Source organism: Gorilla gorilla, chromosome 14 (assembly GCF_029281585.2).
Source record: "Gorilla gorilla gorilla isolate KB3781 chromosome 14, NHGRI_mGorGor1-v2.1_pri, whole genome shotgun sequence".
In the NCBI taxonomy this organism is placed as follows: domain Eukaryota; kingdom Metazoa; phylum Chordata; class Mammalia; order Primates; family Hominidae; genus Gorilla; species Gorilla gorilla.
The window spans coordinates 116,309,736-116,337,243 of record NC_073238.2 but is presented as its reverse complement, the minus strand read 5'-3'; the positions used below and the strand labels follow the sequence as shown (position 1 = coordinate 116,337,243).

General features: G+C 36.2%; 1 protein-coding gene across 7 annotated transcripts in view; it reads right to left on the bottom strand.

Moving 5' to 3' along the window:
- The window catches only part of ITGBL1 (integrin subunit beta like 1), a 313,368-nt gene that overhangs the window by 119,869 nt on the left and 165,991 nt on the right, over nt 1-27,508 (bottom strand). For all 7 annotated transcript variants that reach the window (XR_008671146.2, XM_063697493.1, XM_063697491.1 and 4 more), the window contains one exon: nt 19,868-20,014. Coding sequence is in view for 6 of the 7 variants with exons in the window: in XM_063697493.1 (XP_063553563.1) it covers nt 19,868-20,014 (147 nt within the window). In the remaining variant the exon portion in view is untranslated. The remainder of the gene's footprint in view (nt 1-19,867; nt 20,015-27,508) is intronic.

Sequence of the window (27,508 nt, the reverse complement as noted above, 5' to 3'; positions counted from 1 at the left end):
GAAACAAAGTCCATGGATTCAACCAGAATCTATAAGCAGCACATGTAAGAGGTAAATAGCAGCAACCCAAATTATTTCACGAAAGTGAATACTAGGAAGATTCTCTAGTTACCTTATATTGCCAATGTAACTAATCACATTGAGTGAATGATTAAGTACATGAATATATAGTGAAAAAAATAGTTCTAAGCCCAGGAGGTAGGCCCTGGATCATTCAATATCAACAAACCACTGTTACTACTGCTTCATGATCCATTAATACTTCTTCACTATTGTCTCCTCAGGTTCTGGGTGCTCTGCCACACTGAAATTGTCTTTGACAATTTAGCCATATCCCACACATTCACAAGATTCATATGGATATTCACTAGCCAAAGTTAAAACAGTAATAATACGGCTGAAGGTTGACTTAGCCAGTCTATAAACTGCCTAAATATTAGGTTAGAGTCATGTAGGAAATGCAAAACATCAATTATATTTTTTATTAAATTTCTATATTTTTAATAAAAGACTGTATTTTTACATAATGAGATGAGTCTGCTTAAAAGACTTCCAAATGAAACTTGATTAGCATAGAAATTAAAATTATTTCTCTTCTTGTTTCTGTATTCCTATTATTTCTAGAATGCCAGGTTGTACTCATATGAGCATCCAGTGCTTCCACATTAATCAGAATAGAGATCCTGCTCATGGATACACACTAAAACCTAAGGAATTATAGAACAAAGGTCACTCTCTTCTGAGAGTAAAACAGGAGAGGAATTCTTTTCTCTGCTTGAACTTCTGCTTGTTACCAATTATCCTTAAAAGAAACTTCAGTGACAAATTTTTATGACTTATAGTAAAATAATTTGGGGCTTGGTCTACCTTTTTATTCCAATTTTTTAAAAGCAGAATCAAAAACTATAAATAAAACTGGATATCACAAGGTACTTCTATGTTTGACTACTTTTGAATAATTTACTAATTTACTTAGTAAACAATACAGTACCTAGTTAAAGCATATGTAGCTCAAAATAATACATTGTGACAGCTAAAAGTCTTTGATTTTATGCAGAGATGTCTAAATCACTGCCACCTTTGTTGATATTATGGAGCCCTTTTATAATCTAGCCAAAGAAGCTATGGACTCCTTCTGCACAAAAATATTAAAAGGTAAACACAATATATTTGTGCCATTTTAAGGTGTTCTCATTGTCTGATACCTAACCATCCTCTGGGGGTGCATGAATTCCAGGCTAAGAGTCCCTGGATATGGGATTCCCCAGCTCCCTCATTACAATGCAGATTATTCTGGCCAAGGAAGCACATCAGAGAGTAGCTCTCAGAAAACTAGCTATTGGCTGCCTGCGGTGGCTCACACCTGTAATCCCAGCACTTTGGGAGGTCGAGGTGGGTAGATCACTTGAAGTCAGAAGTTTGAGAACAGCCTGTCCAACATGGTGAAACCCCATCTCTACTAAAAATACAAAAATTAGCTGGGCATGGTGGTGCATGCCTGTAATCCTAGCTACTTAGGAGACTGAGGCAGGAGAATCGCTTCAACCTGGGAGGCAGAGGCTGCAGTGAGCTGAGATAGCGCCACTGCACTCCAGCCTGGGCAACAGTGAGACTCCATTTCAAAAAAATAAACAATTATAAAAAGAAAAAGAAAGAAAACTAGCTATGAAGGCAGAAAGCCAATCTCAGAGTTCTGAGCAACTTGTACCACAGAAGGAAAGTTTTATGAAACAGATTTATACCCCCAGAATTTATGCCAAAATACTTCATATTCACACTGGAGATCTATTTACAAATAAAGACTCCCATCCAACCTTCGATATACGTAAGCTGGATGAAACAATTACCTGAACTTATCATATCCTTTCATCTTTCTGTGCTTCGTGATGGGATTTCCTGTCTTGGACATATTCTTCCCCATTTCTCCACGAGCAAACTTCTGACCATTCAAGACCTCCCTCACCCTCTTAATTTTCCAGGTAGACAGCACCTCAAATATCTCCGTCAGAGCATTTACTACATTCTACTGCAATGATTTGTTTTTCTCTTTCTTTTTCACGCTGTATCTAATTGAACTTTGATACTTGTCTTAGTCCATTTGAGCTGCTATAAAATATACCATAGATGAGTAGCTCATAAACAACAGATATCTATGCTTTGCAGCTCTGGAGTCTGGGAAGTCCAAGATCAAGCCACCGGAAGATTCAGTGTCTAGCGAGAGCCTGCTTCCTACACATAGATGGCACCTTCTCACTGTGTCCTCACATGGTGGAATTGTCAAGCTAGCTTTCTGGGGTCTCTTTTGTTATTTATTTATTATTTTATTATTATTATAATTACTTTTAGAGACATGGTCTCTGTCTTCCCGGCTGAATTTCAGTGGTGCCATCATGGCTCACTGCAGCTTCAAACTCTTGGGCTCAAGAAATCTTCCCACCTTAGCCTCCTGAGTAGCTGGGACTACAGGCATGTACTACCACACTCAGGGGTCTCTTTTGTAAGGGCACCATTCCCTTTCATGAGGACTCCACCCTCATGACCTAATCACCTCCCAAAGACCCCACCTTCTAATATCATCGACTTTGGGGCTAGGTTTCAACATGTAATTTTTAAGAAGGGCACAAACATTCAGGCCAAAGTAATGTGCACAAATCAGCAAATAAAGTAGTATATGGTGGATAAGACATTTATTTTCTGAATAAATATCTCAGGTAGAAGCAGGCTTGATTTCCCCTAAGAGGGTATAATCAATTGAATAGTGTTCCTCAAAATTCATGTCCACCTAGGACCCCAGGGTGTCACCTCATTTGGAAATAGGGTCTTTGCAGATATAATTAAAGACTAGAGCTGAATCATCCTGGATTTAGGGTGGGCCCTAAGTCCGAAGACTATTGTGCTTGTGGGAGAAAGGAGAAGGGAGCTTGGACACACAGAGAGGCAGGTAAGATAGCCATGTGAAGAGAGAGGCAGAGCAGGGAGTGATGCTGTCACAAGCCAAGGAACGCCAAAAGCCACCACAAGTTAGAAACGGCAAGGAAGGATTCTCTCCTAGATCCTTGGGAGGGATCCTGACATTTTTCAATTTCAAATTTCTGATCTCCAGAGCTGTGAGAATAAATTTCTGTTGTTTTCAGCCATCAAATATGTGGTCATTTGTTTTTGCAGCCCTAGGAATCTAACCTGAGGGCAGGGTTGGGGTATACCTCCAATGTAGATCACAAGGGGTCACCTGCAGCTAAGACAGAAGTGGTGTTTCAAAATTGGGCTCTTCAAAGAAGCACTATGCAAATGAAGGGTTTCTGGGGAGCATCTGAGGACAGCCTAACTTTCTCTGGGCTATCTCCCAGCATTGGTCCTGAGGAGCCTCTCTCTGGACAACATGCAATGGTTTTACTGCTAAACTCGCCTTGGCTCATTGCTCCCCTGAGCATGCGCCTCACTTCTCAGAAGTGTCGCCTCTCACCGTGGCTGCGAAATCCCAAACAAAAACCTGGGGACAAAGCAGACAAGGAGCCAGCTTAGCCGCGGACCAAGCAGGAAGGCTGGGCTGGGAACAGATTGTAGGGAGCTGATATGGATTCGCTGGTCAGTTCTTTGATTTAATAATGGAAAGTGTGCTCAAACTGCACCTACTCAGACTCATCCACAAAATTCTTAGTTTCATTAACAAGGAAAATATAATCCTGAGGAATGCCTCTCCTCAACACATAAGAAAATATGCATGGGAAAAAAGACAACATGGAAAACAATTAGTACTGTTGTGGTAACAGAACTAAATAATATTTTATTATTAAATATCACCATGGCTATTCTAGGAAAAGGAGTGGCTAAATACATTCCTCCATATTATTTTTCAAAGCAGAAATTACCTATGGTGAAAACCCAAAATGCATTTCTGACAAAGCCCCTTTTCTGGACTCTTTGACAATTCTATCTATTCAGCCAATTATCTTTCATATAGAACGAATAATCATTGTCCTGTATGCTGCCGGTATTCAAACGTGCCTACGGTGGTTCATTTTTCAAGATCTTCTCTCTGTATTTCTCTCTACACCCCTACCTGACCCACCCACCCCTCTTGCCCCTGACTCATTCCTTTCCCTCCTACCCCTATTCAACAAAGCTTTGGGAAAGGACACCACAGAGCAATAAGTTTTGTGCAACTTTTAAGCACTCCCTAAAGCCCTGTTTGCTCAGTGGGAAGTAGGGCAAAAACTAAAGTGTCCATCCTCCTGCTGCAGGACCATGCCTGTTATACAACCCTGCAGAGTGGTGAGTCTTCATGTGGCTGCTCAGCAGAGTCACCCAGGGAGCTTTTAAAATCCCGGACGCCCAGGCCATATTGCAGACAAATTAAGTCGGGTGGGAACTCAGCACTGGTATTTTAAAAATACTTCTGCAAGCTCTCCAAGTGCCCTCATCTCCTCCATGATTTTTTAAAGGATGAAGCCCACCTGACTTACATCTCCTTCCGGAAAACTTTATCGCTTGAGTCTGAAATTGTTTTCCTGTTTCCTCTGCCATCTTCCCTGAGTTGTCATGGGGCCCACTTTCAATACTCCAATCTGGCCAAATATGACTTCCTGGGAGAGGGTCCCTGCCCTCCGTACTTACAGCAGCCCCCAGACTTCATCTTGGCCACTCTCTTATATTCTCTTGATTTCCCTTCTCATAGGAGTATCTGAAATTATTTGTTTTCTGGTTTAACTTATTTTCCCAAACTCTATGACATCCGTTGCCTTGTCTATTTTTTCTCAGCACTGAGAGTGGCTCTGGGAACACAGGAGGACCCTGGTAAATATATGTTGACTGGGTGAGTGAATGAATGAATGAACGTTGACCTTGTTTTCTCTATTAAATCGTATGCCCTGGAGATCATTTGTATGCTGTCTACTTAAAACCTTGTAAGCCCGTAAAATTGTATATTAAAGTTAACAAAGAAGTTTCATATATACTGTTTCAAGTGTCTCTCACAACAACATTTCAGAGTAAACAGCAATTGTTATAATGCCATTTTTATAGATAACAAAATTAAGTGTCCAAAAAGTTTTTTTAAAAATATAAAACTCTACAAAGTCACATTAATAATAAGTGGTGTGAGACATCAGCTCTATGAGGGTGTCATGCAGCCACGTGGCCATCTCTTCCATCCCTGCCCCCTCAGAGCACATGCCCTCACAGTTGGAGCCTGGCTGCTTTGATAAGCTACGGACACTGAGGGAAGGCATGGTGTTGGCAGCATGTGTGTCTTTCTACCCGAACAAGAAACTGATGCCTGTTAATAGTGTTTCCAGGGACCTTGCCAGTGAAGAGGAGAGTATCACTGATGAATAGATGAGCAGGGGTGAATAGTGTCGCCCTGTGCTCACCCTGTCATACCCTTGTGTGGTCACAAGACTCCAGGCCTCCTAACACATCCAAAATCTTATTTACTAAGAAGCCTAACCTAAAAACTGCAATCCCTCTGGGTTTTCCTCTCTATGTAGAGTTATCCAGAATATATCTAGACTCAAGCATAGATTATGTCACTTGGATTTTGCTACCACCTTTTTTTTTATAATTACATTAAACTACACTCAAGAGGGTGAGTTTTGCAATTCTCTCTCACCATTGCAACTATAATTCAACAGTATCATTAACCATACCCAGACTTCCAGCAAATTAAAGGAAGCAGTAGGAGAGACTTTACCAGGCACTACATACTCCATATTTTCTTATGTTTTTCACATTCCTTTTAACTTCCTTTAGTTAACTATTATACAATACAGGGCTCTGCAAAGAAATCTTGGCAAAAGAGTTCACATCTTTATAAAGGACTTTATACATGACCTCAAAATATTTGCTGTTTCACCCTAGAGACCATCCAAATCTTAAGCAGCTTACAACTGTACCATGCCAGGCCATTTGGTATTATTTACCAACATCCACATGGCATGAATATTTTGAGCATCAAAGAGGCCAAAATTATTTATAAACTTAAATAAGACGCCAAAGAATCTTGCCTTTTTGCCTTTATCCAAATAGTAGGCAACACATGAAAAATAAATATTTATGGAGAACCAAAATCTCATCCATCTTAAATTGTTATATTCCAAAGGAAAGAATGCCATAACTGAAGAATATATTAGTTTGAATCCCAAGCAGACTCTTGGTAGAAAGCAGAGTCTGAAAGAATGATGGGTTAGTCACATGATTCTCATGAGACGTAGTTAGCCAGATCTTAGTCTGTCTAGTTAGCTTTGCAAAACCAGACACAAAGTCTGCTATGAAGGTATGTCAGAAATGACAGGCATGGTGTCCATTTGAGTAGACATAAAATCTAGGGGTCCGGATGAGTCAGAACACAGTGTCAAATTCACTTATTGCAAAGACAGGTTAAAGGGAGGCAATGCAAGCTTATGGAGCTAAGTTCAAGGTGACCGAGAAAGGTTCTGCTGCCAGTTCAGTGTATGACTTGCTGGGTCACACAGCTGGCTAGTGACTGAACCCAGACTAACTCAGGGTCTACCCACCTCTATCCCAGTAGCTTACTGTTCAACTAACTGTGCAACGTGTCCCTTTCCCATTTTAAACATGTAGGCATCTATATACGTACCCAATATCTAGATAATAGTAATCTCATTCTCAAAATACAAATCTGACTGCTGACAGTTGTCATTTTAATACTTTGCTGATATAAATGCCTTCGAATAAAACAATTTTGGATTTGTGCTTGTTTTCTCATCTTCTGTCAGTAGTTAAGTAAACATGATACGAGGTGCAGAAGGGCACATGAAAGGATGCTAAAGTATTTGTCTTGTTCATGGAAAAACTTGAATCTCGCTAAATTCAGTTAAATAAAACTTGGCATTTTAGCAATGACCCAATGGATGGGCATGAAGCAATGTTAACTTGGCATTTCTATGACATCATTTTACTAACAATTAACCTCATAAGACAATTATGACATAGAGAGCTCTGCAAAGAAGTGGATTTTTCTGTCTGAAACCTGTCAATCACCCAAGAAGAAGTTAGGTAGAGGGGGAGAGACATATTTCCCCCCAGGCTGTCTCCCACCATTTTCTTATTTTTTCTAAATCATCACAAGTGAGTATGCTTCCTGCTCTTTACACATTATTCCCATCATAACTCAGAGTTTCTGTCCCTGCTCTTCCTCCTACCTGGGATGTCCTTTTATTTTTGTTCTAAATTATTCTCTGGCTAATGCTACTACTCATCTCTGCAGACACCCACTAGGTTCACTCATTTCATGAAGCCATATTTGCACACAAATTGAGCAAATGTCATCTTCCTCTGATTCTCAAGACACTCAATCCCTTCTCCCGACGTATTTGTCACAATTATCACAAATGCTTAGCTCAGGGGTAGCAGGTTTTTTCTGTAGGGGCTGCATGAGAAATATTTCAGGCTTTGTGGGCCCTGTGCTCTCTGTGGCCACTACTCAACTTTGCCATTACAGCAAGAAAGTAGCTATATGTAAACAAATGAGCATGGCAATGATCTAATAAAACTTTATTTACAAAAAGAGAATGTAGGCCTAACCCTAGTTTTCTGACCACTAGCTTAGCCCAGAGATACATGGTGGTAAGATCAATAAATATTAGATTGACTATGATAAGCAACATCGTTTATGAAAATATGATGTACATGTTGTCTGTATGCTGTGAGTGTAGAGTATCTGCATTCATTTTGCAACTATAGCACAATGACCAGCCCTATTAAGTTTTGTGTATCCTAAGAGGGGCATCGCAGGTTCTGATCAGCTATGTGACTCTACAGGCTACACAAAGGGATAACACTCTGCCTCATTGGTTTTCTATTAGAAAGAACATCTGTTGAGGCTGATTCTATGAAGATTATGGCTGATAACCAGAGCAAACTGTTTCCCATAAAAGTATCTGGTTTGCCTGTTTATATTGAATGAAATCAGGTAAATAACCGCTAAAGCTCTCCACTACAATCTGCACTATAATTTTAGTATTTTAATAGAAATAAATATATAATCATAGTAACAAAATTCTCATAACTGTCACATTTATTTTAAGCTTGCTTGGAGAAATTGGAATTAAATTCAAGTCCAATTTTCTATTTTCGTTTCAAATAGATTTTGACAATATTGGTTGCAGTCTTTACTAGGAAGTTATCTTAGCCAAAGAATTTCATTGGTTTTCAACTTACAACATAAAAATAATGCAAAATGTAATGAAACTTGTCTATTTATTTGGATCAATTCCTATCTTTGATACAAACTGTTCTGTTGCCATAGATAAAGATTGTTTATTTAGAACAGGAAAAAAATACTCTCTCTTACTTGGTAGTAATACAGTTTTTGGGACTATTGGTTAGAAAAACCTCAGTTAATTAAAATATGTTTATTATTTTCTACTGAATTATTTTCTACCATCTCTTAAAAATAAACAAAACTATTAAATTCAGCTTCTGGATTCTTCTTTTCTCTCTGTTCTGTTGAATATAACAATAGCAAGATGAAAGGCAAGATCAAACACAAGAGGAGAAATAAGGAACATAAATACCTACTGCAAAGGGGAATCTCTGAAAAATCAAGCTGAATGAGAACGTCTCTTCTATTTAACAAGGCTCTTTTCCATTCCCTTTAATAATTTCTTTTCACATATGCAGATTATGTCATTAGATTAGTAAATGCTGCTTCATCATATGACTGAGAGATTTAATACTGGATTTAACTAGGACCTTCAAGTAGACGACTATTCTGAGCGCCTGCACCTTTGGCTATCTCTATGAGAATACACAATGTCCCAACACAGAAATCCACGTGCACCATAAAGATAGATAAAGGATACCAGAAGCACCCTATTTAATTCTCCCTTGATCTCAGTCTTCTCATATCAGTACTATCCTTAATAACCTCATAATAAATAACAATTACATTCCTGACATGTTCTGAAATGTATTATGCATATACAGTTTAAGATATCATAATGAGTATAAAGGAAGCAAATGATAAACAGGCTCTTCTATTTCTACATATAATATTACTATTATGGGCTATTGCATGGTAATAGAGCATATACAACCCATAATAGTTGGCATTGTCAGTTCAAAGCATGATCAAAGGTGCATGGAAGACTCCCTGGTGGTATGCAGGCTTATTCTTGTCATTTAACGTCCATAACATGACAAAGTCCAGGCCTTTCCTTCTGAAACAATTCATCAATTCATTTATATTTCTCCCTATTTGATGCACACTAAAAGCAGGACCATTCCTCTTGGATAAGAAATAGTAAATAAGTTAATTTTGCAGGGTCATTTATTTATCATCTTTGGCTATAGTTTATAAAAACTAGGTTTCAAATGGCATAACCCAGTTCATGACTATTCCAGGGTCCTCTAGCACTGGCAGAAATAATGAATCAATCTAGCAGAAAGCACAGAATAGGGTAAATCTGAATCCCACTTGCTCTCTCAAAGTACTACTGGAAGAACACATTGGGGGTTCCCTTGTTACCTAAACACTCAGCACATTTCCTGCAGCAGCAAACTTATGATAAGATGGTTAGTTAAGCCACAAAGGATTTTAAAATATAATCATAATCACTATATATGGTATGCTGCTTAACTGAAAATGTTTGGAGGACTTCCAAATTTTTAAACTTTCTCTTTGTTCCAAATAAATAAACTCTCTGTAAACATGAATAAGAAAGGTAATGATTCAGCTGTCCAAAATTACATAGAGTAAAAAACACACAGGTCAAAAAAAAAAAAAAAAAAAGGAAAGAAAGCATGTATCATGAAAACTTCTCTGAAAAATAAAACAGGAAATTAAAGATGGGCTTTCCCAATAAAAAGGAAAGATAAATTGTGACTTCATTGAAAAATATCCAGATGGTGAGAATTTGGCATGCTATTATTCTTTGAAAGTATGTTCCTAGGTAAGGGAATTGAAACAATTCTTAATTCATTAATTAAAGCATGCTAATTGATAAAAATGAGGACATGGTTTCTATTTTCTAGAAGTTACAATATTAAATAATTAGCCTCCATCTATCATTCTTCCCCCATTTCACACCTTCCCTTATGGGGGTGTATGGTTACGTGTTTAAGGAACTAAAACATATGCAATACCACTTAGAACAAGTCTGATAAAAGAAAACCAAAGGGCAAACAGGACAGATAAGAAAAGCACATGGGATTGCAGTATCAAATGAAAGGATGACTTAGACACGAGGACAAACGATAATCAAAGAAGGCAAATACTGAAAACACAAGCCTCTGAATAATAATGCCTGCAGATAAATCATTCGTTTTGATGATTATAGAAGTCAATGAAAGAAGTTTGATAAATGGCAAAAGTTTGTAATGCCAACAGCAAAATACATTGAGAAGAGCTAACAGATTATTTAAATTGTCACTAGTGGTGGGTGAAGAAGACTTTTCTTAAGTCCCCGGCAGGAGAGCACACCTGTATAATTTATTTTAGAGATTATAAATTGGACTTTTTTCTTCAAAATATTTAACTTTTTTTCATTTAAACCTATGTATTCCATATCCAAGAATTAATACTAAGAGATTTGTACATGAATCCTGCTACAAGAATATAAATTATGGCATTTAGAACTTGAATAAGAGAACATATAGATATCTAATAAAAAGAGGATTGATTGAATTATTTTGCTACAACTATATAATGGAATATTATGCAGCCATTTCAATTATTCTGCAGAATTATATTTGTAACAGGAAATATCTTTAATATGTATTGTCCAATAAATTGGCATGTAACAAGAACCTGTAAGTTATACAAAACAACAACCTTGGAGTCAGAGAACATGTATTAATTTTTTTTAAACTTGCACCACTGCAATTATGTAAAATGACAAACTGTTCAGATATCTAATTTCTTCTTCTGTAAAAAGAATAATAATTATACGTCTTCCTACCTCATTGTGTTTTTAGGAAATTTTAAAAAATGTATTCAATGTTCTTACCATTTTACCAGTTGACAAAGTGCACATAAATGCTGTTGAAAGAACAGCATAAACATATCATTTATAAAATATATGCACGGTTTTTTAGACCTATATATTCCATATCCAAGAATCAATACTAAGAGATTTGTACATGAATCCTGCTACAAGAATATAAATTATGGCATTTATAAATTATGTATATAATACAAAATATAAATTATGTAAACATGATTTTTGTTGTGTTTGTTTACCTTGGCTTAACCACATTCCCTACATTTTATATGGGGAATCGATTATCAGTCAGCGGTTCTCCTGCAAGAACACCTCCCTCCAAAATCTCACTTGTTTAAAACAACAGGTGTTTCTTTCTCACTCACATCATAGAACCTTGGTGGATTAACAGAGGTTTCTCCTACCCATCCTCATTCAGAGACCCACGCTAATGGGTCAGAGATGATCTCCAGCACTGCCAATCCTCCTGCCTGAGAGAATGGCAGATTTTTCACTGCCTCTTATAGCTTCTGCTCAGATGTGATGCAAATTAACTTTACTCACATTTTTTTTAAGCCAAAGTCAAACTGATGCTCAGGAGAACATCGATAATAATAATGATGTATTCTTTAATCAGGAAGAATGTAAAACTAATGTTTAGCCTACCATAAGCCATTATAGTTTTTGAGCACAACACTAGGAGACTAGAGAAAGTGTTTTTCCACCTTTACTCCTAGGAACCGAAATTAGGACGAATGTCTTTATATCTATATTGGCTATAGGAGCTCCATCTAGTTACATGAAAATATATGTACAGCCAATATGGTATAGAAATCAAGGAATCACAGGATAGAGAATGTAAGATATCATCTAAGTTATTCTACCTTCAAGACATAATGATCACACTTAGTCACCACCAGCAGAAATAAGAAATTAAATATTTAACTTAATTTCTGATACATATATCCTATATATATGACATAAGGCTATATGTATGTGTGTGTGTATATATATATATATACATATATATGTATGTGTATATATATATATACATATATATGTATATATATATATATACATATATATGTATATATATATATATATATATATATATCCTAATAGAATATACTGAAGTATGTCAGGGACCAGGTGAAGGCTATATATATAGAGAGAGCATATATATATATATATATATATATATATATAGCATACATATATATATCACATATATATATATAAGGATAGCCTTATATATATATACGCTATATACACATATATGTGTATACATATGCACATATACACACATATATATGCGTATATGTGTATATACACACATATACACACATACATGTCTATATATGTCATACACACATACATATGTGTATATATGTGTATATACACGTACACACATACATATGTGTATATATGTGTATATATACACGTACACACATACATATGTGTATATGTGTATATATACACATACACACACATACGTGTCTATGTGTATATATACACATACACACACATACATGTCTATGTGTTTATATACACATACGCACATACATGCCTATATGTGTATACACATATATGCACATACATGTCTATATATGTGTATACACATACACGCACATACATGTCTATATATGTATACACATACACGCACATACATATGTCTATATATGTGTATACACATATACGCACATACATATGTCTATATATGTGTATACACATATACGCACATACATATGTCTATATATGTGTATACACATATACACACATACATGTCTATATATGTGTATACACATATACACACATACATATGTCTATATATGTGTATACACATACACACATACATGTCTATATATGTGTATACACATATACACATACATATGTCTATATATGTGTATACACATATACACATACATATGTCTATATATGTGTATACACATATACACACATACTTATGTCTATATATGTGTATATATATGCATATACACACATACATATGTCTATATATGTGTATATATACGCATATACACACATACGTATGTCTATATATGTGTATGTATATGCATATACACACATACATATGTCTATATATGTGTATGTATACGCATATACACACATACGTATGTCTATATATGTGTATATATATGCATATATGTATATATACATATATGTATACATATGTATACATATATGTATGTAGACACATATATACACATATACATATATACACACATATACACATATATGCATATATGTATAAATACACATATACACATATATACATATATGTGTGTATACGTATACACATATATGTATATATATACACACATATGTGTGTGTGTGTGTGTGTGTGTGTGTGTGTGTGTATTGACTTCACCTGGTCCCTGACGAACTTCAGTGTATTCTACTAGGATTTTTTTTTCCAGCTGGTGAGGTGATGCGGCTGTCAGGATTGATAAACTGATGGGTCTTATAATTGCCTTCCTAACTCATGTAACCACAGCTGCAGTTTTCATTCATAAATTGCAAAACGAACTCTTTACAAGTTTTCATACTGGTCATTTGCTTCAAAACATCCAGTACCAATGTGTTTGCAGATGTAGCACTACGAGAAAGAAAGGGTCCCTGACGTTGACCAAAAGCACTCAACTGGCTGTCATAAATTCTTGGTTTTCGTTTTCAAAAATCTTACATACTGTCATGATTCCCTGCAAAATCACTTTGCTCATGTAAGGAAACTGATGAAGCTTATTTAGTTTTAAAGTACTTCAAGAAGCTGAAATGAATTATAAACAATTTTAAAAATCATAATTCTATACATTTACTCAACACCTTTTTAATAAAATAAAGTTTAGACATACTCTATTGCTTAAAAAATGTAGCTAAATAAGTTAGTGAATCTCCAGAAAGACAGGAAATATGCATGTTTGAGGAAAAACCTAGTGGAGTTTATAAAAGATCAATATATTAAGTCCCCAATAATTTTATTTTACTTGTTCTACATATTGAAAAATTTAGAGACAAATGAAAAACCATTGGTATAAGTATATACTTACAGTGATTTTCTCTGTTTGAGAGCTATTTTGTATGCTTTTCTTATCTTTCTATTATATGGTTTGACATTTTTAACTTCAAAATATAAAAGCATTCGTTAAAAGTATACATTTTGTTCATTTCTTTGTTTTAAAATATAAGTGCATATCCCTATTGGTTTCTGTTCTGTTTACTTCTACTAGCAACATAACCATTTGGAGTTTCAATAATTTTACCAAATGTAAACCCTTTAAATAATGTTTTAAGATATCAGATCAGCCTTTGCTTTGTTTACCACTTTAAGATAACAGTAAAAATCACTGTACCTAAAGTTCTCTAACTTAAATGTAACTGAAAAAGTATCCTCAAGATCAAAAATCTATTTCTGAGATAAAGTCATTTTCTTTCCCTCCCAAGGTTTTTAATTTGAAATGGAATTGTCCCTAGGATTATAATACATTTTTGAAAATACACTTTTTTTTTTTAAAAGAGACAGTGGTTAAGGTTCCTGTGGTCATTTTTTTTACATGGCTGGGCCCAATAGATAAAGCTTTGTGTAAATGTAAAATAATAATATAAAATTATTTTTTGCTGTAGATTACAAGTGTTGGTAACTAAGCAGTCTGAGGGATATGAATTTTCATCTTTGTTACTTTAAAAGCATGATGGCTTATGCAGCACTATAATGACAATATTACAATGCAGATAGAACAATGGTTCCTGTCTGGGGTTACTGGTGAAATACAGGGCTAGTCAAAAATACTTTTGACATTAAAAAAAATTACTATACCCATATCCTACTCCTCCACTCTTCTACTTACAACCATTAGGGGAAAATACCGGATATGAGAAAATATCTATGCTGCAAACAACCTGAGACACTTTATGGAGTTTTCTTTATAAAGAATACTCTAAAGAATCAAAAAGACAGACAACACCAAGAAACGGCAAGGATGCGGAGAAACCGGAAACTCCACACGCTGCTGGTGGAATGTAAAATGGTATCGTCATTTTGAAGACGGTCCTGTGCTACCTCAAAAGGTAAACCACAGTCACTCTATGACCCAGCAATTCCACTCACAGATACACACTCCAAAGAAATTAAAAGACATGTCCACCGAAAAAGTCGCACAGGAATGTTTGTAGCAGCATTATTCATAATGGCCAAAAAGTAGAAACCCTATGTCCAAATGCCCATTAACTGATGAAGGGTTAAATAACGGTGGTGTATCCATACAACAGGATATTATTCAGCCATAAAAAGCAATGAAGGACTGACATATGCTACAACTTTGATAAACCTTGCAAACACTTATGCTAAGTGAAAAAAGCCAGATGCAAGAAGATCACATATTTTATGATTCCATTTGTATGGAATATTCAGAACAGACAAGTCCATAGAGACAGAAAGTCGATTGGTGGTTTCTAGGGGTTCTGGGACAAGAGAATGGGGAGTGGCTGCTATAGGGTAACAGGGTATTTTATGATGATAAACTTTTTTTTGGAATTGGACAGTGGTGATGGATGCATAATTATGTTAATATATCAAAATACTGAGTGGTATGTGAATTTTGTGGTATGTGAATTATATCTCTATTAAAATATATTTTTTAAAAAAGAAAAACGCAGCATAAAATTAAATTTCTGATCTAATGTTCAAGTGAAGAAAGTCTTTCTCTGTTTCCTTTCTTGATCAAAATTGGTAATAATGTCAATTACGACTTCTTCAAAAGCATATTTCATATTAACTTTGTCATTCTCATGTGGGAAGTGAAATTGCATTTCTTATTTTGATAAATCAAGAGGAATGGAACCCGTGTTCTTCTAGATGAATTTGTCCTTCTCCAATTTGTACTGATCTGATACCAAGAACACACCTGAGGCTACATGCCTTCCTTCTAAAATGACAAAAGCTTATTCATAGCTATTTGTTTATACAATGAATTTTCAAAAGCCAACACTGTCCTCAAAATAATGTTACTGGGTTTCATAAATGTCAGTGGACAATTAGATGGTCTCATTCAGAAGCTTTAAGCAAACGTCTAAACTGTGTTTCTTTTTTTAATGTAACATTGAACTGAACTGAACTGAAATTGAACATACCTTAAGGCTAAAGTAGCCTGACAGTGAGTGAGAGAGAGTGTCTGTGTGCAAAAGATATATATAAAAGAGAGAAAGAGAAACATATTTCTCCATGTACTTTCATTCATGGAAACTGGATTTATTATTAGTTCTAAAAAGACTAATAGCCCCTCATTCAGGGATCTCGGCTGTTTTTTAAATTAAGATGTGTGTGCATTCCAGACCACACTTATTCCAAAATTGACCACATAGTTGGACGTAAAGCACTCCTCAGCAAATGTCAAAGAACAGAAATTATAACAAACTGTCTCTCACACCACAGTGCAATCAAACTAGAACTCAGGATTGAGAAACTCACTCAAAACCACTCAACTACATGGAAACTGAACAACCTGCTCCTGAATGACTACTGGGTACATAACGAAATGAAGGCAGAAATAAAGATGTTCTTTGAAACCAATGAGAACAAAGACACAACTTACCAGAATCTCTGGGACACATTCAAAGCAGTGTGTAGAGGGAAATTTATAGCACTAAATGCCCACAAGAGAAAGCAGGAAAGATCTAAAATTGACACCCTAACATCACAATTAAAAGAACTAGAAAAGCAAGAGCAAACACATTCAAAAGCTAGCAGAAGGCAGGAAATAACTAAGATCAGAGCAGAACTGAAGGAAATAGAGACACAAAAAACCCTTCAAAAAATCAATAAATCCGGGAGCTGGTTTCTTGAAAAGATCAACAAAATTGATAGACCGGTAGCAAGACTAATAAAGAAGAAAAGAGAGAAGAATCAAATAGACTCAATAAAAAATGACAAAGGTGACATCACCACCAATCCCACAGAAATACAAACTACCATCAGAGAATACTACAAACACCTGTACGCAAATAAACTAGAAAATCTAGAAGAAATGGATAAATTTCCTCAACACACACACTCTCCCAAGACTAAACCAGGAAGAAGTTGAATCTCTGAATAGACCAATAACAGGCTCTGAAATTGAGGCAATAATAGCTTACCAACCAAACACAGTCCAGGACCAGATGGATTCACAGCCGAATTCTACCAGAGGTACAAGGAGGAGCTGGTACCACTCCTTCTGAAACTATTCCAATCAATAGAAAAAGAGGGAATCCTCCCTAACTCATTTTATGAGGCCAGCACCATCCTGATACCAAAGCCGGGCAGAGACACAACAAAAAAAGAGAATTTTAGACCAAGATCCTTGATGAACATTGATGCAAAAATCCTCAATAAAATACTGGCAAACCGAATCCAGCAACACATCAAAAAGCTTATCCATCATGATCAAGTGGGCTTCATCCCTGGGATGCAAGGCTGGTACAACATATGCAAATCAATAAATGTAATCCGGCATATAAACAGAACCAAAGACAAAAACCACATGATTATCTCAATACATGCAGAAAAGGCCTTTGACAAAATTCAACAGCCCTTCATGCTAAAAACTCTCAATAAATTAGGTATTGATGGGATGTATCTCAAAATAATAAGAGCTATCTATGACAAACCCACAGCCACTATCATACTGAATGGAAAAAAACTGGAAGCATTCCCTTTGAAAACTGGCACAACACAGGGATGCCCTCTCTCATCACTCTTATTCAACATAGTGTTGGAAGTTATGGCCAGGGCAATCAGGCAGGAGAAGGGAATAAACGGCATTCAATGAGGAAAAGAGGAAGTCAAATTGTCCCTGTTTGCAGATGACATGATTGTATATCTAGAAAACCCCGTTGTCTCAGCCCAAAATCTCCTTAAGCTGATAAGCAACTTCAGCAAAGTCTCAGGATACAAAATCAATGTACAAAAATCACAAGCATTCTTATACACCAATAACAGACAAACAGAGAGCCAAATCATGAGTGAACTCCCATTCACAATTGCTTCAAAGAGAATAAAATACCTAGCAATCCAACTTACAAGGGATGTGAAGGACCTCTTCAAGGAGAACTACAAACCACTGCTCAATGAAATAAAAGAGCATACAAACAAATGGAAGAACGTTCCATGCTCATGGATAGGAAGAATCAATATCGTGAAAATGGCCATACTGCCCAAGGTACTTTATAGATTCAATGCCATCCCCATCAAGCTACCAATGACTTTCTTCACAGAATTGGAAAAAACTACTTTAAAGTTCATATGGAACCAAAAAAGAGCCCACATTGCCAAGTCAATCCTAAGCCAAAAGAGCAAAACTGGAGGCATCACGTTACCTGACTTCAAACTATACTACAAGGCTACAGTAACCAAAGCAGCATGGTACTGGTACCAAAACAGAGATATAGATCAATGGAACAGAACAGAGCCCTCAGAAATAATGCCGCATATCTACAACTATTTGATCTTTGACAAACCTGACAAAAAGAAGAAATGGGGAAAGGATTCCCTATTTAATAAATGGTGCTGGGAAAACTGGCTAGCCATATGTAGAAAGCTGAAACTGGATCCCTTCCTTACACCTTATACAAAAATTAATTCAAGATGGATTAAAGACTTACATGTCAGACCTAAACCCATAAAAACCCTAGAAGAAAACCTAGGCAATACCATTCAGGACATAGGCATGGGCAAGGACTTCATGTCTAAAACACCAAAAGCAATGGCAACAAAAGACAAAACTGACAAATGGGCTCTAATTAAACTAAAGAGCTTCTGCACAGCAAAAGAAACCACCATCAGAGTGAACAGGCAACCTACAAAATGGGAGAACATTTTTGCAACCTACTCATCTGAGAAAGGGCTAATATCCAGAATCTACAATGAACTCAAACAAATTTACAAGAAAAAAACAAACAACCCCATCAAAAAGTGGGCAAAGGATATGAACAGACACTTCTCAAAAGAAGACATTTATGCAGCCAACAGACACATGAAAAAATGCTCATCATCACTGGCCATCAGAGAAATGCAAATCAAAACCACAATGAGATACCATCTCACACCAGTTAGAATGGCAATCGTTAAAAAGTCAGGAAACAACAGGTGCTGGAGAGGATATGGAGAAATAGGAACACTTTTACACTGTTGGTGGGACTGTAAACTAGTTCAACCATTGTGGAAGTTGGTGTGGCGATTCCTCAGGGATCTAGAACTAGAAATACCATTTGACCCAGCCATCCCATTACTGGGTATATACCCAAAGGATTATAAATCATGCTGCTATAAAGACACATGCACATGTATGTTTATTGCGGCACTATTCACAATAGCAAAGACTTGGAACCAACCCAAATGTCCAACAATGATAGACTGGATTAAGAAAATGTGGCACATATACACCATGGAATACTGTGCAGCCATAAAAAAGGATGAGTTCATGTCCTTTGTAGGGACATGGATGAAGCTGGAAACCATCATTCTCAGCAAACTATCACAAGGACAAAAAACCAAACACCGCATATTCTCACTCATAGGTGGGAACTGAACAGTGAGAACACATGGTCACAGGAAGGGGAACATCACACACTGGGGACTGTTGTGTGGTGGGGGCAGGGGAGGGATAGCATTAGGAGATATACCTAATGCTAAATGACGAGTTAATGCATGCAGCACATCATCATGGCACAAGTATATATATGTAACAAACCTGCATGTTGCGCACATGTACACTAAAACTTAAAGTATAATAATAAAAAATAAAATAAAAAAATAAAAAACAAAAAAAACAAAAAAGCAGAAAACAAAAAACAAACAAACAAAAAGATGTGTGTGCATTGAATTCATTTGAATCGTGATGAAGAGGCCGTGGCAAGCCGTGAGAGACCTCACTTACCCCTCCCAGAGCAAGGCAGATCCGAGCTTCCCTGGCACTTCCTGATGCTCTCGTCAGCTGACAGCGTGCAGGACTGTGGGTGCTCACACTTCTTCCCATACCAGCCTGCTTTGCAGTCACATCTTCCGCAATTACACTGTCCATGACCTTCACAGTAAGAGCGGCAAAAAATAAAAATGTACATAAAGATAATGAAGTTGGAATTAGTTTTCATTCTAACAGCAAATGTCACAAATGAGTCAAGATCTTGATGAACATAATATAACACATTAAGGCAAACGCACATTTTTCTCAAATTCTTAAATAACTGACTTATGTGAATTGATCTTGAGGGGTAGAGAAAAGCAATAGATAAGATAAACAGTTTAGTAAGGCTATAAACTTCAAGCTGTCAAATTCCAGGTGCATGTGATTGTAATGGTCTGCTGGGGCCTTAAAGGAGTATTTGGGCCGGGCGCTGTGGCTCATGTCTATAATCCCAGCACTTTGGGAGGGCGAGGAGGGCAGATCACGAGGTCAGGAGTTTGAGACCAGCCTGACGAACATGGTGAAACCCCGGGTCTCTACTAAAAATACAAAAATTAGCCAGGCATGGTGGCGTGCACCTGTAATCCCAGCTACTTAGGGGGCTGAGGCAGGAGAGTCACTTGAACCCGGGGGGGCAGACATTGCAGTAAGCCAAGTTCATGCCACTGCACTCCAGCCTGAGCGACAGAGGAAGACTCCGTCTCAAAAAAACAAAAAAACAAACAAACAAAAAAACAAAAAGAAAAAACGGAAAGGAGTATTTGGTGGATTTGGCAATTAATTTGCATGGAGGGGAGTCACAGGGAAGGACTAACAATGTATTTTTGAAGCAGGATTTTTTTTCTTTTTTGCTTTTTAGACTACTTTTTAATATATAAATGCTTTCTCAGTAATTAATGCAATAAGTGAAATTAAAATCAGTATGGATATAGAAAAATTGACATTAACAGCCAAGTAGACATAATTAACATTTATAGAGCATGCTAACAAACAATATCAGAGAGAGTACATATTCTTTTAAGACTGTTTTTTTTTTAGAGCAGTTTTAGGTGCACAGCAAAATTGAGAGAGATGCAGAGATATTCCATATACCTCCTTCTCCCTCACGTGCATAGCCTTCTCCATTATCAACAATTCCCACCAGAGAAGTCCACTTGCTGTAACTGATGAGCGTACATTGACACATCACTATTACCCAAAGTGAATAGTTGACATTAGGGTCCACTCTTAGTGTACATTGTATGAGTGTGAGTAAACATATAGTGACATGAATTCACCACTCATACAGAGTAATTTCACTGCCCTGAAAACCCTCTGTGATCTGCCTAGTCATCTGTCCCTCTCCCACACCTTTCCCCAATCCCTGACAACCTGATCTTTTCACTGTCCTCCATAATTTTGCCTTTTCCTTAATGTTATATAGTTGGAGTCATACAGTATACGTAGTCCTTTCAGTTTTTTTTTCAGTAGGTAATATGCATCTAAGATTCCTCTATGGATAAATAAACTGTGGTATATCCAAAGAATGGAATATTATTCAGAGCATGATTTTTTAAAATTGACCATTTAATGGATCGCTATTTATTAAGGTCTCACAACCACGGTCAAACTGGGGGCCATGAACTGACAAAAAGCATGAAATCTAGAATTCAGAAGAGGTCGCTCTTTTCTTCCCCAAGATTTATTGAGGTATAAGTGACAAAAAAATTGTAGATTCTTAAAGTATGTAACATGATGTTTAGATATGCATATGCATTGTGAAATGATTACCACAACCAAGATAATAAACATATCCATCACCTCACACAGCTAACTTTGTGTGTGTGTGTCTATGTGCAGTGAGAATATCTAAGATGTACTCTCCTCATACAATGCAAGTAGACAGTATTACAAACTATAGTAACCATGCTGTACATTAGATCTCCAGAACGTATTCATCTTATAACTTTGAAAGTTTGTACTCAAAGTCTCCCCATTTCTCCTACCCCTTGGCCCTGGGTAACCACCCTTCTACTCTATTTCTAAGAGTTTGTTTTTAGATTCCACATATGAGTGAGATCGTGCAGTGTTTTTTTGTCCATGTCTGGCTTATTTTACTTAGCAGAATGTCCTCCAGGTTCATCCATGTTGTGGCAAATGAAAGGATTTCCTTCTTAAAGGACGAATACTATTCCACTGGGTATTTGTGTATATATAGATATATATATACACACACACACACGTAAATATATGCATATTATGCATATGCATATCAAAACATCATGTTACATATATAGATATATATCTCACATTTTCTTTATCCATTCATCTTACAACAGACACTTGTGTTGTTTTCATATCTTGGTTATTCGGAGTAATGCTGCAGTGACCATGGGAGTGCAGACAGCTCTTCAAGATAGTGATTTAATTTCCTTTGTACATAAATCCAGAAATTCCTAGATCGTATAATTCTTTTTGATTTTTTAAGGAAACTCCATAGTATCGTCCATAATGGCTGTATCAATTTACATCCTCACCAACAACATGGAAGTTTTCCTTTTCTCCACAACCCTGCCAACATCTATCTTTTGACTTTTTGATAACAGCCATCCTAACAGTTGTGAGGTCATATTTCATTGTGGTTTTGATTTGCATTTCCCTATTAGTGATGTTAAGCACTTTTTTCATATACCCACTGGCCATTTGCATATCTTCTTTGGAAAAATGTCTATTCAGGTCATTTGCCCATTTTTTTAATCTGGTTGTTTGATTTTTTTGCTATTGAGTTGTATGAGTTAGATATAGTTTCAACGTTTGTCCTCTCCAAATCTCACGTGGAAATGCAATCCCCAAAACTAGAGATGGGGCCTGGTGGGAGATGTTTTAACTATGGGAGCAGATCCCTAATGAATGGCTTAATGCTGTCCTTTTGGTGATGAGGGAGTTCCTGCTCTGGTAGTTCATGTAAGATCTGATTGTTCAAAAGAGTGTGGCGCCTCCTCCCAACCTCTTTTGTTCCCTCTGTCTTCCTCTCTCTCGCCATGTGATGCACTAGCTCTGCCTCCACTTTCAGCCATGATCAGAAGCTTCCTGAGACCTCACCAGGAACAGAAGCTGGTGGCATGCTTCCTGTACAGGCTGCAGAAATGTGAGCCAAAATAGACCTGTTTTTGGTTTTTTGGTTTTAGTTATTTATTTACTTTTTTGAGACACAGTCTCACTCTATTGCCCAGGCTGGAGTGCAGTGGCACAGTCTCGGTTCACTGCAATCTCCATCTCCCAGGTTCAAGTGATTCTCATGTCTCACCCTCCCCAGTAGTTGGGACTACAGGTGTGCGTCAACACGCCTGGCTAATTTTTGTATTTTTAGTAGAGACGGGGTTTTACCATGTTGGCCAAACTTGTCTACAACTCCTTTCCTCAACTGATTTGCCCACCTCGGCCTCCCAAAGTGCTGGGATTACAGGCATGAGCCACCCTGTGCCTGGCCCAAAATAAATTTATTTTCTTTATAAATTACCCAGCCTCAGGTATTTCTTTGTAGCAATGCAAAAATGGACTAGAACTCATATATTTTGAATATTAACCCCTTATTGGATATATGGTTTGCAAATATTTTCTCTCATTCCAGAAGTTGCCTTTTCATTTTTGTTGTTTCCTTTGCTGCTGTAGAAATGTTTTAGTTCAATGCAGTCCCACTCATTTATTTTTGTTTTTGTTGTCTGTGTTCTGGTGTTATATCCAAAAAAAATCATTGCTAAGACCAATGGCATGGAGCTTTTCTCCTACGTTTCTTCGAGTAGTTTTAAAATTTCAGGTTTTACATATAAGTCTTTAATTCATTTTGAGTTGATTTTTATATACAGTATGAGATAAGACTCTAATTTCTTTCTTCTGCATGTGGACATCCAGTTGTCCCAATACCATTTATCGAATAAACTGTCTTTTCCCTATTGTGCGTTCTTGTCATCTTTGTTTAAAGTCAATTGGCTATAAATGTATGGGTTTATTTCTATGCTGTCTATTCTGTTCCATTGGTCTATGTGTCTGTTTTTGTGTTAGTACCATACTGTTTTAATTACTATAGTTTTGTAATATAATTTGAAATCAAGAGCTATGGTGCCTTCAGCTTTGTTCTTGCTGAAGATTGCTTTAGTTATTTGGGGTATATTGTGGTTCCATGTGAATTTTAAGATTTTTTTGTTATTACTATTAAAAATGCTAGGAGAGGTTAAAAGTTATTATATGTACATATTTATGGGGTAGAATCAGATGTTTTGATACATATATAGGTTGCATTATGATCAAACTAGGGTATTTCACATGATGATCACCTTATGCATTTATCATTTGTGGTAAGGGCATTCAAAAGCTTCTCTAATTATTTTCTAATTATAATATGCCATATCTTACTGTTAACTGTCCTCAACCTACTGTGTAATAGAAGTTGAACTTATTCCTGCTATCTGATTGTAACTTGGACCACAGACCAACCTTTCCCTATCCTCCCATCTTCCTCCTCCCGTCTCTGGTAACCACATTTCAAACTCTCTGCTTCTATGATTTCAATTTTATTTTTAGATTCCAATTTTTTAGGTTTTGAAATAAGGTCTTTCTGTGCCTTATTTAACCTAACATGATGACCTCCAGTTCCATTCATACTGTTGCAAATGACAGGATTTCTTTTTTTTAAGGCAGAATTATCCATTGTGTATATATACCACAATTTTTTATCCATTCATCTGTTAATGGCCACTTGGGTTGATTCCATATCTTGACTACTGTAAATAGTGCTGCAATAAAGGGGTACAGATATATCTTTGACATATTGATTTCACTTCTTTTGGATATATATCTAGTAGTGAAATTACTGAATTATATGCATATCACAGCTCTATTTTTAATTTTTGGAGGAACCTCCATACAGTTTTCCATAGTGACTATACTGATTTACATTTTCACCCACAGTGTGTCAGTGTTCTCTTCTCTACCTCCCTTGCCAACATTTGTTTTCTTTTGTCTTTTTTTTATTATAATTCTATAATAAAACCAATTCTAACTGGAGTGAAGAGGTATCTCACTGTGGAGCTGATTTGCATTTCCCTGACAATTAGTGATCTTGATCATATCTTCATATACCTGTTGGACATCTGAATGTCTTCTTTTGAGCAATATTTATTAATGTATTTTGCCTATTTTTACTTGGGTTGTTTTCTTGCTGTTAAGTTCCCTATGTATTCTTAATATTAATCCTTTGTCAGATATATAGTTTCCAACAATTTTCTCCCATTATGTAGGTCTATTTGTCATTCTTTTAGTTGCTTCCTTTGTTGATCAAAAGCTTGTCAGTTTGATGTCCTTCCATTTATCTTTGTTTTTGTTTTTGTTTTTGTTGCTTTGCTTTTGAGGTCTTATTTTAAAAATTCTTGCCCACAGTAAAGTACTATCCTATGTTTTCTTCTAGTAATTTTGTAGCTTTGGGTTTTACGTTTAAGACTTTACTGCATTTTCAGTTGATTTTTGTATATCATGAGAAGTAGTGGTTTAATCTCATTCTTCTGCATATGGATATCCAATTTCTCCAGCACCATTTATTGAAAATATTATCTTTTTTCCAATGTGTGTTCTTAGCACTTTTGTTGAAAATCAGTTGGGTGTCAGTCATGGGACTTTTGATAGGAATTGCAACGAATCTGTAGATCACCTTAGGTAGTGTGAATATTTTGACAATATTCATTTTTCTGATCCATGATCATGAGATATCTTTCCATTTACTTGTGTCTTCAATTTCTCTCATCAATGTTTTACAGTTTTTGGTGCAATAATCTTTCACATCCTTGGTTAATTTTATTCCTAAGTATATTATTTTTGACCCGACCGCAGATAAGATTGTTTTCTTAATTTCTGTTTTGGTTACTTCACCGAAGCAGAATGTTATCTTATGGAGTCTCCACACTTTATTTTCATGCACTTTTTAAGCAAATACTACATGTTTAGCCTGGAGACCCTTAGAGTAAAACCAGTAACCTACATGGGGTTTACAATCCTTGAAGATTAGCCTAGTGTATTCCAAAGAAGTCAGAAAAGATATTAAATTTTTCAACACATGAATATACAGTTTGCAAAGAATTGTGAGAAACGGTGTGGTTTAGCAAAAATCGACCTACATTATCAATAAAATAATGGGTTCAAATCCTGATTCTGCTTCCTACAGAGTGGGGCTCATCAAATGACCACATCTGAGTTTCAGTTTCTTCATTTTAAAAAGGAAGAAAATATATTATCAATCCACATTTCTTCGGAAGTACATTAAATAGTTTAAAAGCTACATAAAAAGGAGCTACTGGTTTTTGTATTCATCAGATCCCACATTATAAGCAAGTAGAGGAAAGCATAGTTTCAACTGAGCTTTCCATAATTCCTAATAAACATGAAGCTACTCATCACCGCAGATGCAGAACAAAGTAGATTTCTATAATTGCTGCAAAAATGCATGAAGAATTTTAAAAGTGGAATTACACTTTTTAAAAGTACATAGAAATGCTAATGGATGAAAATGCATGCTGTCTTTAGCATCTGATATTAATGTATATCATCCAATATGAAAACTGGCCTCCAGTGAAGACTAGACCCTTTTACTAATATTCCTTGAGGTTTGCGGTTCCATCTTCTGAATTTGAAGAAACTGGACAATACACATATGTAGAAGCTTTTCACCATTTAACTAATTTTTATTAAAAAAATCACAAAATCATAAATCAAAGTGGAATGAGACATTAGGGATCACTGAATTTAAATCTCTCATTTAATCCCAAATTCAATTCAATTCAGATGCTCATTTGTTGATCATCTGCTATGTAACAGAGTCTATTTGACAAATTGTTGCCATAATTATCTGTTCTAGACCTCAGTTGAAAGGAAAAGAAAATTGTTATTATTAATAAACATACATGACATATGAATATGATTATTTAGACTTTACAGTATGGGAATTTTTGTAACGGTTTATGCTTATTAACAATTATATTTCATAGGTTGTTGGGTTCTATGGCTTTTGCCATTCATTCATCTCAGTTTAAGAAGTTCCCATTGGGCGTGGTGACTCACGCCCATAATCCCAGCACTTTGGAAGGCCAAGGCAGGTAGATAACCTGAGTTCAGGAGTTCAAGACGAGCCTGGCCAACATGGTGAAACCCCATCTCTACTAAAAATACAAAAATTAGCTGGGCATGGTGGCAAATGCCTGTAGTTTCAGCTACTTGGAAGGCTAGGCAGGAGAATTGCTTGAACCCAGGAGGCGGAGGTTGCAGTGAGCCGAGACTGTGCCACTGCACGCCAGCCTGTGTGACACAGGGAAATTCCAACTCAAAAAAAAAAAAAAAAAAAAAAACAAAGAAGTTCCTATCTTTCTTTATTTCCAGCCCTCATGTAAGGTTAAGGACAAACATTGCAAACAGATCTACGTTGGAAATGTCTATATAAATAATGATTTTAACACATAAATATTTAACATTTAAAGTACAGTCAATTCTGTTGTTTCACAGGAGCCAATGGCTTTGAAATTCTTGGAGACAAGTGGTTTTATTTCAGAGACAGTTAGATCTGTTGTGAGGAAACTGGGCAAAGTACAGAAC